Here is a 20,672-nt window from a genome sequence, read left to right on the forward strand (position 1 = left end):
AGGTATGAGCCACTGTACCCAGCTATCTGTTCTTGAATGCTTAAAACTATGCACACTTAAATTGACATGGCATGCCTAATTTAAAACTTTTTCACATGTGTGAGTATATGAACATCTTTATAATAGGATAAATCCTATTTTTATAAAATAGGATTTTATAAATCCTATTATAAAATTAATGTAAATAACTACTGTTTCTCTTCTCTGTCTCCCACCTTTTCAGCTGCTACTTCTACTTTTAAGAAAACCAGCTTTTTTTTTTCAAAGATTTTATGTCAACCAGATCTAACTGAAATGCAGACATTCAAAAATTATCCTGTCTTAGGACCAAAGAAAAGGATTTTTATGAACACTAACCTTGATCCGTGTATTCTATTACAGATGTAATTTACCTTCAACTCTTTTATAATGAGTTCTATCAACAAACATTTTTTACAAATTTCTTATTGTATAAAGAAACAGTTTAGGATTGCTTTTCTTCCTGGGACTACACATAAAAAATATAAGGCTAATAGAGTATTTTATTTTACTGGAAAAACAATTTTATTTAAATTTAAAATTTTTATAAAAATGATTTTAAAATACAAGTTACAAAGAAAGTCAACAAATACAAAGAATACAGAAAGGTATTGGGTATATTTTGGGGAAACAAAGTTAAAAAGAAAGTGATTTGGGATGAGAAAGGATTTTGTAAAGAAATGTTTGTCCAAAAGGATTTTTCCAAAAATGGAAAAGAGGGATAAGGTTACAAACCATCAGAGGTTCAGAATGTCATATGAAGGTCCTGAGTAGGTCTTAAAAGTGTGTAAGAGATGAAGTTTATAGAAGCAGAAGTATGTGCTTAAATTGACTGTAATCTAAGTCTTTTCTGAAAGATTTTCTAGAGTCATGTTAAACTAGAATCTGATTTTCTATGTCCATAAAATAACAAGGCTATCTTAATATTGTTCTGCTGTAATATCTTTGAGAAACTGTCTTAAGGAAAGATTTTTATCAAAATAATTACTTGTGTTTTCTGTCCATCTTGTCAAACTTCTAACAGCTGAAAAAACTAAACCTACACTAAATCAGAGTTCATTGAAATATCTGTTTATGGAAAGGTCTCTTAAATGAGTGCCTTATAAACTGTGCGATGAAGCAACTGTTATTGTGAGTAATTCTAACACAATTAGTGTACTATAGATTTGTGGCTAAAAGCATGTGGAGCTGTGTGTAGACTTTATCTAAATATTGCACAAACATTTGCACAGTTAAAAGTGTGTCAGTTTAATATATGTATTTACCCAAAAGCATTACATCTGAACCTTTGACATATAAAATGGTTAATAAAATTTTTGGCAGCTCTGCTGTTTGGAACCAGCAACATTCAGAAAAACCCTGCCATTTGGGCAATCCTGCTACTTAAAACTGGGCCTGTATTCATCTCAGCCAAATGAGTGTTACTGTATACATGAAATGTTCTTGTGCAATAGGAACTAAGGCTATTTGGGATCACAGACACTGTCCTAATAACTTGTAAGAGATCTAAAGTTTTGACTTATCAGTGCCATATCCCTATATATCTTACCTAGCCCCAAATGTAAATTTTCCTAAAAAAAAATGTTAAGTCAAGGCATATATCTGACATCTAGGTAACTAATGTGGATTGTTGCTGGCTTCCTTGTAGTGTACTTACACTCCCCAAACATGTACACCTTCTCAAACATGAAACTTAAGACAAAACCTTTACCATGATCCCCAAAACAAAACCATTAGCCACACTAGACTTTTACAGGCTTGGGTCCATGTGTTCCCAGTTGCAGCAAGGAACACCTCGTGTTGCTGTTGTAATGCTGTCAGTCATCCTTATTTTCCTAAAATGCTGTGTTCTCTAAAAATAACTAGATGTTCTCACAATTCCTAAGCGACTTCTCATATTATAACCATGGCTGTTCTAAGTCTTGTTATTTACAGTCTCTGTCCTTCTCAGAAGCATCTGTAATCAAACCCCAAAAATCACTCTAACAAGTACTTAATTTTCAGTTGAGTCAGGCTTTTAGATATTTGCTTTTGTTGGCTTTTTAAAATTCTTGTGAAACTTTTACTGTTGTCGGTTGACATTCTAAAACATTTTTAAGATGTCAGGACATCATCTGTAAGTCAAAAAATAATAAAAAGTGGATGACAGATAAGCCCACTTCTTCCAAACCACTCAGTTGCCCACAATTTGGCCAAAATGGGTCTTATTTTCTACTGACTCCCACCTTCCTGATGCCTCCCCCCAATGTGGATCTGATCAGAGCATCTAGAAACAACTAGGCTTGGACCCTGGGTCTGAGGGAGGAGGGCTGGGGTCTGGACCCCTGGGTCTGAGGGAGGAGGACTGGGGTCTGGACCCCTGGGTCTGAGGGAGGAGGGCTGGGGTCTGGACCCCTGGGTATGAGGGAAGAGGCTGGGGCCTGGACCCCTGGGTCTGAGGGAGGAGGCTGGGGCCTGGACCCCTGGGTCTTCAGGAGGAGGGCTGGGCCTGGACCCCTGGGTCTGAGGGAGGAAGGCTAGGACCTGTGCTGTGAATTGGCCTCTTATACATGGAGGATCGAGGCCTTCAGTACTTCTGGGTGTGATAGGCTGAGGGGGTTAAGTGAAGACATTGAGGGAGAAGAGATGAGAGGAGGGACCTGGGGGATATTGGCGGGGATTCTGGGAGAGAAACAGGAAAGACAGGTATGAGGACAGGCCCTGGGCTGAAGAAGATCCCTCTGTCAGCCTTGTCTGAAGTGTGACTGCCCAAAGATCTGATGGCAAGTGGCTGGGGTGTGGTCAGGCTCTGAGTCACAGGAGACTCCTCCCTTCTCTCTCCCAGGGGCCCCTTCCCTGCCATCGGGAGCAGGAACCCACTTACCCGGGTTCTCAGCCATCATCTTCCCCTGGGGTCCAGATACTGATGGCTCACTTTTGGTAGAACCTTGATTCTGTCCATCCGTCATCCAAACCCCCTTTTTCCTTCCTCTTTGTCACTTGTGAGGTACTCAAAAACAGTGACATCCCTGTCCCCTGATAAGGTAGGCATGTCCTTCCCTTTATCTGGCTCTCATTTTAAAGATGAGAAAAACTGAGATCCAGGATGAAGAGAAACACATCACTGAGCAGTGCCAAGCTCAAAACCAGATCAATTTTCTTTCCAGCCCAGAGAAAGTGAGGTCTAGGGTCTGGACCCCTGGGTCTGAGGGAGGAGGCTGGGCCTGGGCCCATTGCTTTGACACAGGAGGATCTAGAGCCTAACTCCACAGCCTCAAGGAGGAAGCTGAGGCCTGGACTTCTAGCTCTCAGGAGGCTGCGTCTTCTTCCTGCAACTTTACACCCTCACAGCTCTCCCCCTTTCCTTCCTAGGTGATGAAAGTGCACATCCACAGAAAGGAAAGTAAAGGGAGAGGACATCTCGAGATAATTTGTGCTTGTCCTTGTGGATTTTATTCTGTGCCTATTTCACTCACATAGCTGGCATCGCATACATCTTTGTAGCTTCATTTTCCCTCCCCATCATATAACACACCAGTTTTCCACGACACTAACAATTCCGCCTAAATATTTTTTTAATAGCTTCATAATATCCTTGGGGAAACCAACTTACTATTCAAACAGTTCACTAATTAGGCACATGTCTGTGTTTCCACCTTTCTTTCTACAATAATGTTGTGATAATTCAAACCTTGCTCCACCTTTTGTATTTTTAGCATTCCCTAGGATTAGCATTTCCGGGTCAAAGGGCGTGAATGAGGGTCCTAAGTCCTCTGGCCAGTCACTCTCCATGAAGATTGTACCAGTTTGCAGTTCCAGGGTTTCAAGTGCTCTTCTCACTCTGTCTTCCACAGCGCCAAGGGTTTTGTTTTCTTGATTTGGTTTTAAGTCCTTGCTATTTTGATTGGTTAGCAATATATGTCTTTGAGGAAAGGTAAAGGCAGGGATGTGTTTATATGTCATCCACATTCTTATTTCTGTGAATTTTCTGTTGGTTGGATTTTTTTTTTTCTTTTTGATCGTGGTACTGGGTTTTGAATTCTGGGCTCTACCACTTGAGCCATGCCTCCAGCTCAGAGTTTTCTGTTGGAAGCACCCAGTTATTTGACTCTTGGTGGTTTATCAACCACGCATTTTTATGGTGTTATTAATCCAGTTGGTATACTTACAGACTTGTGTGTATACACCCGGATCATTGGGTTGTCCACAAGGGAAAGTCCCCCAGGACACTATACCTTGCAGGGAATCATTGCAGACCAACGGTCCCCCTGAGTCACCCTGGGGAGAAGGGGGAAACAAAGCAAGAGATTAGCTTTGGTTTTAGAGCAAAGTCCCTAGCCCCAGCCTCATACATTTCCTCAATTCAGTCTTTGTTCTGCTAGACCATGGACTTCCACCCTGGCCAATGAAAAAGACTCATTGTTTCTGGGAACCAATGGGAGAGCAGAAGTTGCTACTATCTTGGAATGGACAAACAAGGTTCTTTGAAGGCATTGGCTAGAGCCCTGGGTGATGGAACCAATCGCAGGGAAGGGGGCAGGGCTCCCAGGGATTCCTGCACCATTTACTATTGGATCGAGTCCATTGGTTTAAGGGCTGGGTTCCCAGCCACCTGGAAAAGGAGCGTTTTCTCCAGGAGATGGATGCGTACACCCTTGTGCAGAAAAAAGGGTCTAGATAGTCTTGGAAAGCAGGGGTTAGGAGCTATTTCATCAGTTACAGGGCTTGGGGCAAAATGAAAATGCCTGGCTCCTTGTTCAAAAATCACTAAGGATTTCAAGATAACAAAAAACTCTGCATTATTCCTAGTATGAGAGGCAGTCACTGCAGAACTCGAACATTCTTGAAGCTGGCCCTCGCCAGGCGAGGAGATAATGCCCTTTCTCTAGGTCAGACATCTCTCTTCCATCCTAACACACACCCTCCCCCCGCCCTGAGATCTGAGAGGATAGGATATGGGGGAGGGGATTGAGAGAGAAGAGAGCCAGCCCAGCACAGACGGACAACAAAGCAGAAAAGAAATGAAGTTACACTCTAAGGGAGAGATATAGGAAACCATTGTCCAAAGATGGAGGGAGGTGGGGGAGTGTGACAACACATGGGGAAGAAGGGACAAAGAGGAGGAGGAAGAGAGACAGTCCTTTCCCCAACACCAGGACCAGGGTTAAGAGAATGAATCCCCAAAACAAAAAAAACCCTCAGTGATCATAATAAATATTACTTTAAAAATCAAATTAAAAAAAAAAAAACAGAAAAGCAAAAGCCCACCCTTAACGGACACAATATCCAAATTTTAAATAAAGACAGATTCACTACAGTGCTGTGTTGAGCCATAATGGCACCTCAAACAAAAAGAAAAGTCATTAAAATTAATCCAGTGTTTATTTAAAATTGTGATCTTTTCCTCCTTGTGGACTTCATGTGTACATTAAAAAAACAGATTGCCAGATATAGTAGTGCATGCCTGTAATCCCAGTCCTCTGGAGGCTGGGGCAGGAAAATCAAGAGTTCCAGGCCAGCCTGGGATGCACAGCAAGAGACTGTCTCATTGCTTAGAATATGATTTATGTCAATCACTGTGTGTCTGGAGTGCCCCCCTCCCGGCCTACCCTGTCATTCTCGATCCAACTAAACTCTCTGCCTCACCTCTACCGATACACAGCCCCTGGATGGGCATCGGATCCTGAGTAGCAGAGAGAGAGAGAGAGAGAGAGGGGGAGAGAGAGAGAGAGAGAGAGAGAGAGAGAGAGAGAGAGAGAGAGAAGGATGTTGGGCCAGTGGGACAGTCATGGCAGCTGGGCACTTGTCTGCTCAGGGCTGACAGAAGGCAGACAGGGTCAGGGCTGGGGAGGACGGGGGCTCACGTTGCAGGTGTTGGTCTTGGAGTCCTTGATGCCAGCACACAGCATGGTTTTGCCAAGGAGGTCCTTGTAAACCTTCTTGCAGTCCGTGGAGGAGATGAGGTTCACATCGGAACACATGAGGTTCTTTGGAAAGGTCGCTGTTGGAGAGAGGGGAGAGTTGCCCGTCAGAGGCCTGGTGCTGAGGGCTGGGATGGCGGCTGATACCCTAGGGAACAGGGGTCAGGATTCTGTGTCAGCGAGGAGGGGCTGGGTCTGAGGGAGGAGGGCTCAGTGAGGATTCCTGGGTCTGAGGGAGGAAGGCTGGGGTCTGGATCCCTTGGTCAGAGGGAGGAAGGCTGCAGCCGCTCTGGTCAGTGTGGCTGTCTCACCAATAGGGCTAGTTGTGGTGCCCCATCCAGACACGGTACAGGAGGTCCCTGGGGGCTCACAGCGGGTGGGCAGGTTGACTTTCTTCACAGTTGATGACATCTTGACAGGACTGCTTAGCCTCACAAGCATGAGGTCATTAGCATGGGTCTTCGTGGAATAGCCAGGGTGGCGGACTGACTTTGTGGCCTTGATGATCTGGGCCTTCTTATCACCTATCTGATCACTGCCAAGCTGCACATTGTACTGGCTGTAGAAAGGAGTGACATTCAGAGAAAGACTGACAAAGGTCTATAGAGAAGCCAGGTGCTGGTGGCTCACAATCGTAATCCTAGCTACTCGGGGCAGAGACCAGGAGGATTGTGGTTCAGCCTGGGTAAATAGCTTGCAAGACCCTATTTTGAAAATACCCAACACAAAAAAGGGCTTGTGAAGTGACTCAGTGTAGGCCCAGTGTTCAAACCCCAGAACAGCAAAAAAAAGGAAATGCTCTAGAGAGACAGGGACAGAGACCCAGAGAGAGAGAGAGAGAGAAGAGAGAGACAGAGAAAGAGACAGATGCCCTGAGGGTGACAGAGACCCAGAATGAGGAGAACACAGACCCAGACAGAGAAGGAAACATAGACTCAGAGCTCAGAGAGATGGTTACTGAGAGAGAGAGGTGGGGGAGGGCAAAGACTCAGAGAGAGAGGAACAGAGACCCAGAAGGGGACAGAGACCCAGAGAGAGAGCTGCAGGTGCCAGTTCCCCCTGCCCAGCCTGCCCTCCATGCAGACCCACCTCATCTTGCAGTGAGCAGCGGTGAGCACCCAGTGCTCGTTCACCAGCACGCCACCACAGTGGAGCTGATTTCCGTTGAGCAGGGCCACTTGCCACGGGTGGGAGCCTTGTTCACATGGGTAACCATCAATAATCCTGTCCCCACCCCTGTCATCTTGACCTGGATGGAGACATGGAAACCCAGCGGGTAGCCAGCCTCAGAGACAGCAGCCGGGGACTGAGAGAGAGAGGAGAGAGAGAGAGAGAAGGGAGAAATGCAGAGGGAGCAGGGCAGAGGAGGGGAGGGGGGGAGGGGGGAGAGGTGGGCGGCAGAGCGCCAGATGCAGGGACTGGAGCCAGCGGAGGCCCTGGGGCCAGGTGGAAGCAGGAAGAGAGGGGCTCAGGTGCACACATTCCAGCCTTCCAGGGAAGGAGGCCATCCCAGGGGGAAGCGGTTCAGGCTCAGGGCTTCCTTGGAGAGTACCAGTGGAGATACTGGGCAAGCCCTCACCTTCTTGTCCAGTAGTTCCCAGGGCGAAGAACAGCAGCAGAAATAGCAGAGGCGAGAGAAGGGATCCTGCCATGACGTCAGAAGCTGCTGGAAGAGGACCCGCCGCTGCTACTGGGGCTGGAGAGGGAGAGGTTAGGAAGTAAAAGTTTAGTGGGGCCCCTCCCCCTCACCGGGTGTCCAGGCCCAGCCTCCTCCCTCAGACTTGGGAGTCCAGGCCCAGCCTCCTCGCTCAGACCCAGGGCTCAAGGCTCAGCCCTCTTCCCTCAGACCCAGGGGTCCCGGCCCCAGGCTCCTCCTCCCTCAGCCCAGGTGTCCAGGTCTCAGACTTCCTCCCTCAGACCCATAAGTGCTCTGTCCCCTAGTGGCCCCGGCAGCAAGGCTCCCATCTCGCTCCTGTCCTTTTAGAACTTCTATTCGTGGATCTTCAGTCTTTCCCCTAAGGAACTCCAAATGGTACACCCCCACCCCAGCCCTCTTGCTGGGTCCCAGGAACTTGAGCTCCCTGGTGCACACCCTGTAGATGAGGCCCCTTCTTACCTGAGCAGGGTCTGACCTGATCTAAACTCCCGGTCTGATTTGGGAGCCTAGTGTCTGCAGCCCTCTGCAGGGCAGTCCTCTTATACCACCCCCACCCCCGCCCCCCGCCCCCAGTGCCCCGGGGTGCAGGTGGAGCTGACTGGGCCTTCTTCCTCCTGTGTTTGCGGTAGTGGTTATCTTGGATCCCAGAGACAGTCAGTGCAATTGATACTACACCCTCCTTCCCAAAGAAGCCAGGTCAGGCAATACCCAGCTGGTTCACCCACACACATTCTGTCCCCACCATCCCTCCTCCCTCCAACCCAGGAGTCCAGGCTGGGGAGGGACTTGGTTTATGGGCTTGAGGAGAAGGAGCAGAATTCCAGGAGGGACAAAGCACTGGAACTAGGCTCTAGTCTGGGTCTTCTTCTTGGGCTCTTTTCTTATTGTCACCCTCTTTCAAGGTGGCACTACATCTTAACTCTGAGCAACCTGTGACAACTTGTACAGGCTACAGTCCATCTGTTCCTGAGTGTGAACTCATTCCCAGCCCTCATGTAGAAATATAAATTGAAAAGGACAGCTTTCCTGAACTCTGCCTTGCTAAAGGTTTGCTGTTATCAACTTATTTTAATTTATTTATTGTTTTGGTGGCACTGGAGTTTGAACTCAGGGCCTTTCACTTGAGCAACTCCACCAGTGCTGCTGTTATCAATTTAATCTGTGTTCTCATATTTATTGCTAAACACATCATACCTAGGTTTCTCTCTACATTTATTTTTATAACAAAGATGTCTGTACCAAATATTGTCTATTAGACTCTGTCTTTTTACTTTATAAAATAGCTGGTGTGAGTGGCTCATGCCTTCAAACCTAGCTACTTGGGAGGCTGAGATTGGGAAGATCACAATTCCAGGCCAGACTGGGCAAAAAAGTTAGTGACACCCAATCTGAACCAATAGCTGGGCATGGTGGTGCAAGACTGTTATCCCAGTGACAGTGGGAAATGTAAAATAGAAGGATAGTGATCCAGATCAGCCTTGGAAAAAGCAACACCCTATCTCCAAAATAACCAGAGTAAGCCAGGTGCTGGTAGCTCACACCTGTAATCCTAGCTACTCAGGAAGCAGAGATAAGGAAGATCGAGGTTTGAAGCCACCTTGGATAAACAATTCTCCAGATCCTATCTTGAAAAGACCCATCACAAAAAAAGGGATGATGGAGTGGCTCAAGGTGTAGGCTCTGAGTTCAAGCCCCAGTATGGTGAAAAAATTAAAAAAAAAAAATCACCAGAGCAAAATGGACTGGAGGTGTGGCTCAGGCAGTAGACTGCCTGCTTTGTAAGTGCAAAGCCCTGAGTTCAAACCTCAGTACCACCAAAATAATATCACAGAGTCTTCTAACCACTTTTCTTAACATTTTAATGCCAGGGGTACTGGAGGTTCAGAGGAAAAGGGTGAAGGAGGGGATGGAGGCATTCATGCGTTCCTTGGAGGTAATGAGATCCAGGCAGAGAGCACAGGCTGGCAGGGCAGCCACTGTCGCTTGAGCTGAGTGAGTGATTGATGGAGAGCCTGAGGCAAAAAAGCAGGAAATGTAACAGGACTCAGATGGGAACCATGGTCTATTATTTCAACCCAAATTCCTAAGAGTGGAATTGACCTGTTTCTGCATCAAACCCCAAAATGTGATTCAGTCATCAACCTTGAGCCCACTCTACTCTCAATCCTGCCCCCTAACCCAATTTTGTCCCTGGCTCATATTTTGACCCATGACAGGTGTTACTGTTGCCCAAGCGTGCGCTCCTTCCGCCCCTTGTTCAGAACCCAGCTTTTGTTAGGATAATCGTTTACCTTCACATTCAGAAGCTTAGTTGAACCAAATACAGAAGTCAAACTCTGCTTTATCGCTGATTGGCTTAGAGATGGAGACATGATGCCATTCTGGCCAATGGGGAGTGAGGGGAAGAGCAGGGCCATTTCTAAGACTTCCTTATTGGCCAAAAAACGATGCACTGGAAGTGTCGTTTTCTTAGGCTAGATGGTGTCCTTTCTGGATAGAGATTCAGGAACTGTAGCAGCCCTCCTGGGACCATGATGGCAAACGGCTGGTGGATTAAGACAAAACTCTGCAGATGGCCAGAGAGGTAATTTTCCCAAGAGGTTGTTAAATTGGTGAGTGAAGCAGCTATGGGCTGTTATCTCATGACTGTTTCAGATGTCCTGTCTATGTTAGAGTCATTTGTCCTTAGAGTCACATTTATCCTTACAAACACTCAGTGTTGACTTGAAGTCCAACAGAAATCTCCAATATGACCCCAAACTATGAATTGAAATACAACTCAGTATCCTCCTGCCTCAGCCTCCTGAGTGCTGGGATTTCAGCCGTGCACTGCCACATCCAGCTTGAATTCATATGTTGAAGCCATATTTCTATGGCTTCGATCCTTCCTCCAGTCTCTCTTTAGGCTTCACCTCAAATCCTGTCTCAGACTCCACCTCTTCATACACTTAGCAAATATGTATTGGGCACCAGCTGTATACCACACTGAGTAAATTACTGAGGACAGGAAGGTATACACACCCGGATAGAGGCTCTTTTCTCAGGAGCTGACAGTCCTACGTAGAAGAATAACGAACAACTCATAATGAAGAAATGTAAAATTGCAACTAATTTTACATTAGACAGGTACAGGTTATTATAAAAGCTTTTACAGGGGGTTGTGACCAGGCAGTGACAATGAGAGTTGAAAGGATAGTAAGTATTAACTAGAAAAACATGGGAGGAGCCTGGGTCGTATATTTTGTAGAGGGAGCAGCATGTGCAAAGGCCCTTGGCTTGGTATGCATCTCAAAACTAGAGACTGACTGTGGTCAGACCATGAAGGTCTTTGTATGTCATCGTGAGTCTGACGTTACTATGCAGACAATGGAGAATGACTTGAATTTTAGTCAGGGGAATACCTAACAAGGTTTGTATTTTCTTTTTCTGATGGTATTGGGGATTGAACTCAAGGCCTCACACTTATAGACAAGCACTGTACCACTTGACCCATGACCCCCGTCCTTTTGTTTTAAGTTTGTTCTTCAGATAGGGTCTTGTGCTTTTGCCCAGGCTGGCCTTGGACCTTGATCTCCTTACCTCTACTTCCTGAGTAGCTGGGATTATACATGTGTGTCACCACACCTGGGCCAAGATTTGTACTTTCAAAATGTCCCTCTGACTGCTATTAGAAGGATAGATTTGGGAATATGTGAGGATGTTGGGAGACCAGAAAAAGTCATTGCTAGGGGCTAGAGGCATGGCTCAAGTGGTAGAGTGAGGCCCTGAGTTCGAACTCCAATACTGACAGGGAAAAAGAGAAGCTAATGCTCTTGTCCAGGTGAGAGAGAATGGTGACTTGTATAAGGGCATTGTGACTTGGAGATTATGCTAAGTAGGTAGATTTAAAATGCTCTTAGGAGAAAGAATCCATGGGCACTGGCAGTGGGGTGAATAGGCCTGTGGGGAAGAAAAGGGGATGTTCCAACTTCATCTCTTGCTGGATGGATGGGGTCCCTTCATGAAGAAGGTATGGTCAAGTGGTAAACTGCTTCCCACAGGAGGAAAAAGACTTGAGATTCTGACCTTGAACGTAACTCTAACATCAACTACCACCAATCCTGACACAACTCCAGGATTATCCCAAACCTCAACTCATACCTCAAATCCTAATCCTAAATCCTGTTTCATGTTTGACCAACCCCAATTTTCACCCAAACCCAGAACCTAAACCTTGACCAAGTTCCTGACTTGAGCTTGGACCCAGACCTCAACTAACCATATTGCTCAGTCTTGATCTGAGTCCTGATCCCCTGACCATAAGTCAAACGCAACCTTGACCCCAACACTAGGCTTGACCATGGCTTGTCCCAAATATTCTCTGTGCACAGCTCTGAGTCATATTCCAGGAGTCCATATTGGCTGATATCCTCCCTAGGACTCATCTTAACAGCCATCCAACACCAGCTGTAACACTTTGCCTCACCTTACCCTATTTTCATCTTCAATTCCTACCTGAAATTCCCTTCTCATCTCTATCTTCAACTCTTTCTCCCACTCCATTGTCCTTTCTTCAGCTCTACAGTTTTGATCCTTCATTTTGCACAAACTCTGGAATAAAGTCTGCCAGTGAACTCCACTTAACATTCAAGCCAAGTTGATAAACCTAGGATATTTACTCCCATTGAATCCAAAATCAGATCCCAGAATTTGGAGTCCTGGCTTTGCCAGGTTCACAGTGGGACCTTGACCCCAAGGAATGTCAACCTTCTTGATTTGGGCTCCCAAATCAAGCAGGGACAGACCCTAGGTCATGTGACCTCACAGCCCCATGACCTGACAACCTGCATGGCTCTTTCTTGCTTCCTTCCAAAGAGAGGAATTTGAGCAAGACTTCTGGCTTGTTATCTCAGCTTCAATCTCCATCCCTGGATTCTCTCACCCCTCACTTCAGTGCTATGCCTCATCAGCATTTGGATAGAAAAGGAAAATAGATATTGTCACTGGAAGCCCTGCTATTCACTCCTAAGTCACTAAAAATACTTTGCATATCTGTCAGGCTGAAAGGTATAGTCCTAATTATTTAATCTGGCTTTGTTACTAAGTGCTGGTCTTCCTGAGTGAAAGATATGTGTCTGGTGTTGACTGCTGTGTTTGTTTGTTTGTTTGTTTGTTTGTTTTTAGTACCTAGCTCAGTCCAGGAAACATAGGAGGTCCTTACTTTGCAAATATCTGGCACCCACAGATCCACCTCATTTATGCTCAGTCCTGTCTTCTCGTCTGAGCCATTCTGTAATGGGTGTGACAGAACAAAAAATGGCTTCACAAGCCAGCCCAACCCAGGTTGGAGTCCTAGTTCGAGCTTCAGGTGACTTCATTCCTCTCAGTCTCAGATGGCCCATCGGAAAGAACAAAGTCTACTTCTGGAGGCCACTGGGAGAATTACGTAAAATTATGAACAGAAAACTGATGGATACATAGCGGACACTAAGTCAGTATCATCTCCTGACCCCACCATCCAGAGAATGAAGCACCTTTCATCCCTTGACTACCTACAGGGTGGGGTATCAGGTGTTTCCAGATGTCTCTCTGGTCTTCCTCACATCAGTTCAAGTGAGGATTGTCATCTTCATTTTATGGATGAGAAAAATGGAAGTTTAAGAGAGGTTAGATCATGCTGGGCGTGGTGGTGTACGCCTATAATCCCAGCAACTTGGGAGGTGGGGATAGAAGGATCACAGTCCACGGGTGGCCTGGGCAAAAGCAAAACACCCTATTTGAAAAACAAACTAAAAACAAAAGGACTAGGGACGTGGATCAACTGGTAGAGAGTTTGCCTAGACAATGGAAAGTCCTAAGTTCAAACTCCAGTGTGGCAAAAGAGGGTACTGCTTAGGCCATTTGAACAAAGTTACACAGCTAAGGGGAAAGTGTTACCATTCAAATGCTGAGGTTTAAAGCCTGTGTATCACCAATCCATAGACACAGTCAGAGAAGGAAAATTTCCTATTCCGTTTTCACACACTTTTGTCCAAAAACAGACTCAGAATTGCTAGACCTGTTAATGATGGGTACCCCTGCGATGCCAAATCCCAAATCCCAGTCCCTGTGCCTTTTGGGGTTAGTACCAGCACCTGTTGCTAAGTCCCACACAGACACTCGGCCTCCTTACTTCCCTCGCCCTCAGATCTATGTCCTGTACCTTCGTCTGGTGACTCATGACACAGCTCATGGTCACATGTGAGAACTGGCACCTGAGCATCCTACCACCTGTGCCCTGCCCAGAGGCATCCTGGACACTGTGACTCCAGCACTTCCTGACTCAGCCTCTGGCTTCTGATGGCCCATTGTCTCTGACTTCTTGGCTTCCCTCCCCCCCCCTTCCCTCAAGAACAACATCCCACTTCTTTGGGGGAAGAAGCTTCCTCATTTCCTATCTGTCAATTATACTTCTCCAAGCCCACTCACCTACTGGGATGGATGAATGACCCAGGCCAAGCCAATAAGATCCATCCCTGCTCCCTATCAACAGTGGTGGATCCAAGAGGGTGGACCCAGTCCAAGCTTGACCAATAGAGTTGGAGATTGACCTGGGCAAGGCACCTCACAGGCCCATACACCTTGGAGAGAATGGTTGACCTACAGCAGTGGGCAGCCATGTTTTTGCTCACAGGACTGCAAATAGCCACTGATTGGACAGAACAGGTCACCTGACAAGAGTTCAGTCAAACAATTGGCCATTCAGTGACCCATGATATTGCTGAAGGAAAAAAAGGTGAGCTGGACCAGATTCTCTTTTGCTAAAAAAGTAAACTAAAGCAAATCCATTCTCTTTTATGACAATGGAAGCTGAGAGACACTAAGAGAGTGACCATTTATGTCTTTATAAGAACTACCTAATACAACATAGAGTTTATTATTGTTAGCCTTTGCTCTGATGGAAATCCAAACACCCTTTATTTGACACTTCAGTTTGGACACAATGTTCATTTTCTCTAACCATAGGCAGCTGTAAGTTGCAAGAGATGGTTAGATTTTTGAGGACTCTCAAGGTGTTTTTGAACTTGTTGGTGGTTTCCCCGGTGTTCAGTTGTGAATATTGCCTATATTCTTCTCTATGTGTATTTCACAACTGAAAAAATGGAGCAGCCAGACATGGTAGTGCTCATCTGCAATCCCAGCATTCGGGAGGTGAAGGCAGGAGAATGAAGGCTAGCTCGTGCTATGTGGAGAGACACTGTCTCAAGAAAAGAAAAGAAAAGAAAAAAAAAGAACCGAAAGAAAAATAATAAAGAGAAAAAAGGCAATAAAAAAATTCCCCCAAAGTTTGTAACACTTCCGCTGCTCAGAAAAACTACAAAGAGTCCTTTCCTTTTAAGACTATCTTTCCTGTGGGGGTTGGAGAAGGGGGGGTACCAGTGGGAGGGGGAGGGCATAAGGACAGGGTGAAGGAGGGTGAGTATGGTAGATGTATTTGATATTCACATATGATAATAGAACAATGAAATCTGTTGAAATTGTGCTAGGAGGGGAGAGGGGAATGAGGGAGACTGATGGAGGGGTGACTCTAATTCAAATATCAGTACATACGTAAATGTCACAGTGTATACCCCCTGTACAACTAATATGCTAATTAAAAAATGTCTTTCTTTCTCTGATCAGCCTCCTGAGTATTTGAACATCCTTGTCTTCTGTCTCCTGAAATAATCCTCCCATTCACCCAAGTCCTTCCCCCAAAAAGGCCACAGTGCCCACAGGATCCTGCTTTCCTCAGCTCATCTACCCAAGCTGGCCAGCAGGGTGGGCCCCCTCCCATCCAGGTCAAAACACAGGCCAGGAGTCAGGCAGGAATGACATTTTATTGAGGGGATTCAGGGGTCCTCCTAGGGTCAGTCCTTTTTGCCCATGGTCTCCTTGATCCAGTCGCGGTAGAGGCAGATGTTGGTATAGACGCCAGGTTTTTCTGGTCGGCCACAGGGGTCTGAACCCCAGGATGTGATGCCCTGGAGTACGCCATTGCACACCAGAGGGCCCCCGGAATCGCCCTGGATGGGGAAGAACAGTGAGACAGGAATTTCCTTTAAAATTCCCACAAAGTTTCTTTTCCTACTGTATCAGGCATTCAATACCAGTTCTTTATCATGATTGTCCCCTGTAACCAATGAGGAGAAGACCATTGTTCTCTGCGACTAATCAGGAGAGAGAAGGTGGGGCTTCCAAGGTACAGGGACACAGACAGGATGTCGCAAGGCAAGGGCCAGAATCCTGACCAATGAGAGAAGAGAGTAAAGAGAGAAGCGTGAGAAAGAATAAAGAGAGAAAAGAGAGGGAAAGGGAGAGGGAGAGGGAAAGAACACAATAGTTAAGAATGAAGATCTATGGAAGAATCAAGAGAGATTGCTTTTGTCAGAGTAGCAGTGATAGAAACGACACCATTCTTAGCCAATGAGAAAGAAAAGCATTGTCTTCAGGGACCAACCGTTAATGATAGGGGTGGAGCTTCCATGAAAGGGATAAAGCCAGGGGGTCAGCCCTGAGGCCACCAGATGGAGTTGCAGCCAGTAGGAAAGAGTATTTTTTTCTATGACAAGTCCCAAGAGAAGAGGATGGGAGCTTCCTGAGGATGCATAGAAGCCAGTGACACCATTCTCTGGCCAAGAAGTAAGGCAGCATCGCTCCCCACGGAGTCAACTTTATGAGAATGGAGCCATCCTTGGGATCCAGTCAGGACTCAAGGAGAAATGGCAGACTTCCCGGCCAGTGGTAGAGTCAGCACAAATTCCAGAAACTAACACTAGGAAAGGAAGCAGGAAAGTTGTTTAATTTCTGGCTTCAGACTCTCTCCCTCATCATCCCCATCCTTTCTGCAGGCAAGGGTCCCCAGGAAAATGACAGTGACAATTCAGTGCTTCCAGTCCCTTTGCTGTGTGACCTCCAGAGAGAGTTCAGCTTTCTTTGAACCTAGTTCTCACTGTGTAGGGACAGGGACAATCTCTCTGGGTACTAACTCCTTGGGTCACCTTCTTCCACAACCCCCCTTCCACATCAAGACTTGAGCTTCGGAGCAGGAGACCGTGCTTCACACCTGTAATCCTAGCTTACTGAAGAGGCAGAGATCAGGAGGATCGTGTTTTGAAGCCAGCCCAGGCAAATAAATTTGCGAGACCCTATCTTGAAAATATCTAACACAAAAAGGGCTGATGGAGTGGCTCAGGGCGTAGGCCCTGAGTTCAAACCCCGGCAGCAAAAAAAAAAAAAAAAAAAAAAAAGACTTGAGCCTTGGAAGTCACTCACTTGGCACGTGTCTGCCCCATTGCTGTTGCCTGCACAGACCATGCCTTCTGTGATCTTCCCCGGGTAGGCGTCCTCACACTTCCTCTGGGAAATGATTTCTACTTCTGCGCAGTTGAGTGTGTCTGGAAAGTTCTCTGAGGGAGAAGAGGTTGTAAGAGGAAACAGCCCTTTTCCTCCCATCCTGTCAAGATCTTCCCTCCCTTCTGAATACCCGAAGTTGTGTGGGACCATTGGCTGGCACAGGTCTCGCGTCACACCACATTAAATGAAGCTGTGCACCTGCTGATAGCCTCCCTGGGGTCTTATCTTTCATTTCTTTCCCTCAGGCGAATGAGGGAGACTTGGAGGTGTCCCTTTGTAACACTCCTTACCCTCTCTCCAGTCTTCCTGCCCTTGGACCACCAGGCCCTCAACTTCAGCCCAGACCATCAATTTCAGCTAAATCCTTCTTTGCTCAAATGTTATCTATCCTAGAAGCCCTCAGATAAAACACCACCCCTCTTTCACTTCCTATCCTTTTGCCTTCCACAATTTTTTATTATCTAATTTTTTTGGGCAGTATTGGGGTTGAACTCAGGGCTTTGCACTTGCTAGGCAGGTGCTCTACCTCTTGAGCAACACTCTCAACCCCTTTTGCTTTAGTTTAGTTTTCAAACAGGGTCTCACACTTTTGCCCAGGAATGGCCTTGGTCTGTGATTCTCCTACCTCTGCCTCCCTGGCAGCTGAAATTTCAGGCCCACACTTACTGGGCTTGTTTTTTGAGATAAGGTCTCACTAACTTTTTTGCTCAGGCTGGCCTCTACCCATGATCCCTCCACCTCCCAAATAGCTGGGATTACAGTCATGCAGCACTATGCTCTGCCTGCATTATAGCACTGTATAATATTTATTTTATATGTATGTGTTTATTTCCATTTCCTGCCACTGAGCATGTAACTCTATAAGGACTGAGACTTTGGAAAGATTGTTCATGTCCTAACCCCAGTGCCTACAATTGAACCTGGAGGGTGCCAGAAATTACAAGCTCACAACAGCTCTTTGCAAGAGGGTTGCCTTCATTCATTTTATCATTCATTCATCCACCTAGCAAATATGTATCAAGCACCTCCTATGTACCAGGCACCACCCCAAACACTAGGGACACACCATGGTGAAAACAGAAGCAACCTGAACCCTCAGGCAGCTTCAGAAACCTATGGGACGAGGATTCCCTGTTTGCAGGTGAGCCAAAGGAGGCTGGAGACAAGAAGGGACCACTGCAGAGAAAGGGGAAGAGCTGTGGCTTAAATGGATCAACCTGATTGGTTAGTGCACGTGTTTCTATAGCGACACATTGCCTCACTCTGGTAGGAGTTCTTAGAGAGCCCCATTGCCTCTCTGAGAAGTAAGGCAAGGGCTGTCTAGACTCTGAAGTCACCAAGGAATGGCTTCCTGGAACTGCAGACTTCTGGGTCTAGAGTGGGAAGGGTGTTGGGGACCTGGACCACTGAGTCCTGGGGGGAGGAAGGATTGGATCCCTAGGTTACAGGGAAGAAGGGATGGGGCTAGGTGTCCTGTGTTCAACACGAAGAAAGCTCATAGGATCCTGATCTCATGAGGCCCTAAAAAAGTCCATATATCCCAAGTCTGTTAAGAAGAATATATAAAGCCGGATGCTGTTGGCTCAAGTTTGTAATCCTAGCTTCTTGGGAGGCTGAGATTGGGAGAACCATGGTTCAAGGCCAGCCTGGGCAAATAGTTCATGAGATCCCCATCTCCAAAATAACCAGAACAAAATGGACTTGGAGGTGTGGCTCAAGCTGTAGAGCACCTGAATTCAAACCCCAGTTTCACCAAAAAGAAGAAGAAAAAAAAAGAAAAACCCTCCACAATAAAACTTCTACAGGATACTGCTCTTAGGAGGAGGAAGTTTTTTAGAGCCCCGCTTCCCAGTTTGTTAATTTACTCTTTCCCTCTCCACTCCTGGCTGGCTTTTAAGAATTCCATGATGGGCCCCACTGCATCTCAACATTGCAGTCATTTTCCTTTCTCCAAGGGGGAAGAGCAAAAGCTTTGCTAGTGGCTTGGCATCCACAGGGCCAAAGAGCTCCTTTACTTCCTCCCAGTATGCCCAAGCCTATTACCTCGGGGGCTGGTGACAGTGCCCCAGCCGGATATGGTACATTTCTCGCCAACTTGGGCACACTGCTGTGCCAGGTCAATGGGCTTCACTTTGGGCCCCAAAGAGGCCCGGCCACGGAGGCGGATGAGCATCAGATCATGGCTGTGGTCCTCTCTCTTGCTGCCATTGAAGCAAGGGTGTTGGATGGTCTGAGCCACAGACATTTCCTGTTCCCCCTCATTTTTACTCCGTAGGCTGTGATCTCCAAGGCGCACTGTGTATTTCCTGTGAATGGTGTGGGGGTAGCATTGGATACAGGCAGGAATCTTGGTGAATCTCCTCTCTCAGACCCAAGAGTTCCGGCCCGAGCCCTTCTCCCTCAGACCCAGGACTCCAGACCCCAGCCTCCTCCCTCAGACCTGGGGGTCAGACCCCAGCCTTCATCCCTCAGACCAGGGGCCCAGGCCCCAGCCCTCCTCCCTCTGACTCTCCAGTCTGACTTCTTTTTTCTGAGCTGAGTCCTCAAACCCCTTCTGTCTTAGACCACAACCCACCTGTGCCCAGCCATCCACTCACTCTTTTTTACAGTGGGCTGCGCTGAGGACCCAGTTGGCACCTACAAGGACGCCCCCGCAGAGCAGTCGCTGACCCTGGAACAAGCCCGTCTGCCAAGGCTGGGAATGGGCCTCACACTCCTGACCCTCCAGCACCTTGGAGCCCTGGGCCTTGGAGCATCCTGCAGCAGGAGGGACAAGGATGGTTCGCCACCCTCGGGTGCACTGCCAGGGCCAGGAAGGCCACTGCGGGTTCAAACGGACACACGGACAGTTCTCCGCATGCCTCCTCATGCAAAGTCACACCTGAGGCCCTAGCAGCCACCCACCGTCACACGGACACGCATGTACACTCACTCAAGCCCGTGAGTCATCCTACAACGAGCCCCACACCTCAGCATGCACAGGAGTCCTCAGACCCATCCAGACCACCGCTGGCAGGAGCAGCGCCCCTCTGAGGATCCAACCCACCCAAATCCACTGCCACCTGTGCCACGTGCTCCATGCCTCCACCCACCAAAGTCCACATGTTGTCACATCCACCAGGCCACCACATGCACTCACATTGCCACTCACACACAGACTTCCAGGACCCCTGTTGAGTCCCCTGCCCCCCTCACCTGCCCAGGTTCCCAACAGCAAGAACAGGATGGTCCACGCCAGGGCTGCACGGGGCGGGGGGCGTCCCATGGTGGCTTCTGAGCAAGAGAGTGTGGGTGAGAGGAGGAAGGAGCTGGATTCCAGGAAGAAAGGGACAGAGACCCCAGATTGCTGAATCCAAGTGTGGGGGTGAGGGTGCCACACTAGACTCCACATTCCCGGTTTGGTTAATGACTCTGAAGGGAGGAGGTGTTGGGGACTGGGACTCCTAAATCTTTGGGAGGAGGGAGCCCTGGTCCTGGTTGGGGTCTTGAGGTAAAAGGGGTCTGAGTCTGGGGTCCTGGGCACTGGAGAGGAGAGATCCCTGGGCCTGAGACCTGTGTCTGAGGACCTCTGCACCTCACCTTCCAGAATCCAGGGGTGGGGTCACCTCCTAACTCGGATTCAGTGGAAGAGGCCCCAGTACCTGCGTTCCGTCTGCCTGCTACAAGATTCTGAAGCCTTTTAACTGGCAGGCCCCGCCCCCCGCCCCGCCTCCTCGCCAGCACCTGAGCCCCAGAAGCATCTG

The 20,672-nt window shown here is 47.5% G+C and overlaps 2 protein-coding genes across 3 annotated transcripts; both read right to left on the reverse strand.

Moving 5' to 3' along the window:
- Window positions 1-3,965: 3,965 nt before the first annotated feature.
- Klk7 (kallikrein related peptidase 7) lies at window positions 3,966-8,123 on the reverse strand. The gene is made up of 6 exons (XM_020159945.2): window positions 8,035-8,123; window positions 7,498-7,614; window positions 7,008-7,167; window positions 6,230-6,477; window positions 5,862-5,998; window positions 3,966-4,275 (listed from the first exon to the last, which is right to left on the reverse strand). The coding sequence occupies exons 2-6, from the start codon at window positions 7,568-7,570 to the stop codon at window positions 4,120-4,122; spliced, it is 774 nt and encodes a 257-aa protein (XP_020015534.2). The 5' UTR covers window positions 7,571-7,614; window positions 8,035-8,123; the 3' UTR covers window positions 3,966-4,119.
- A 7,271-nt stretch (window positions 8,124-15,394) lies between these two features.
- On the reverse strand, window positions 15,395-20,629 carry LOC109683871 (kallikrein-8). 2 transcript variants are annotated; one of them, XM_020159928.2, is made up of 6 exons: window positions 20,509-20,629; window positions 20,125-20,202; window positions 19,527-19,686; window positions 18,973-19,235; window positions 16,849-16,982; window positions 15,395-15,599 (listed from the first exon to the last, which is right to left on the reverse strand). In XM_020159928.2, the coding sequence occupies exons 2-6, from the start codon at window positions 20,192-20,194 to the stop codon at window positions 15,444-15,446; spliced, it is 783 nt and encodes a 260-aa protein (XP_020015517.1). In that variant the 5' UTR covers window positions 20,195-20,202; window positions 20,509-20,629; the 3' UTR covers window positions 15,395-15,443. The 2 variants fall into 2 exon arrangements, with proteins under 2 accessions (XP_020015517.1, XP_073914193.1); XM_074058092.1 differs by having other exon boundaries at window positions 20,125-20,237; window positions 20,509-20,596.
- Window positions 20,630-20,672: the final 43 nt, after the last annotated feature.

This window comes from Castor canadensis, chromosome 16, assembly GCF_047511655.1.
Source record: "Castor canadensis chromosome 16, mCasCan1.hap1v2, whole genome shotgun sequence".
NCBI lineage: Eukaryota > Metazoa > Chordata > Mammalia > Rodentia > Castoridae > Castor > Castor canadensis.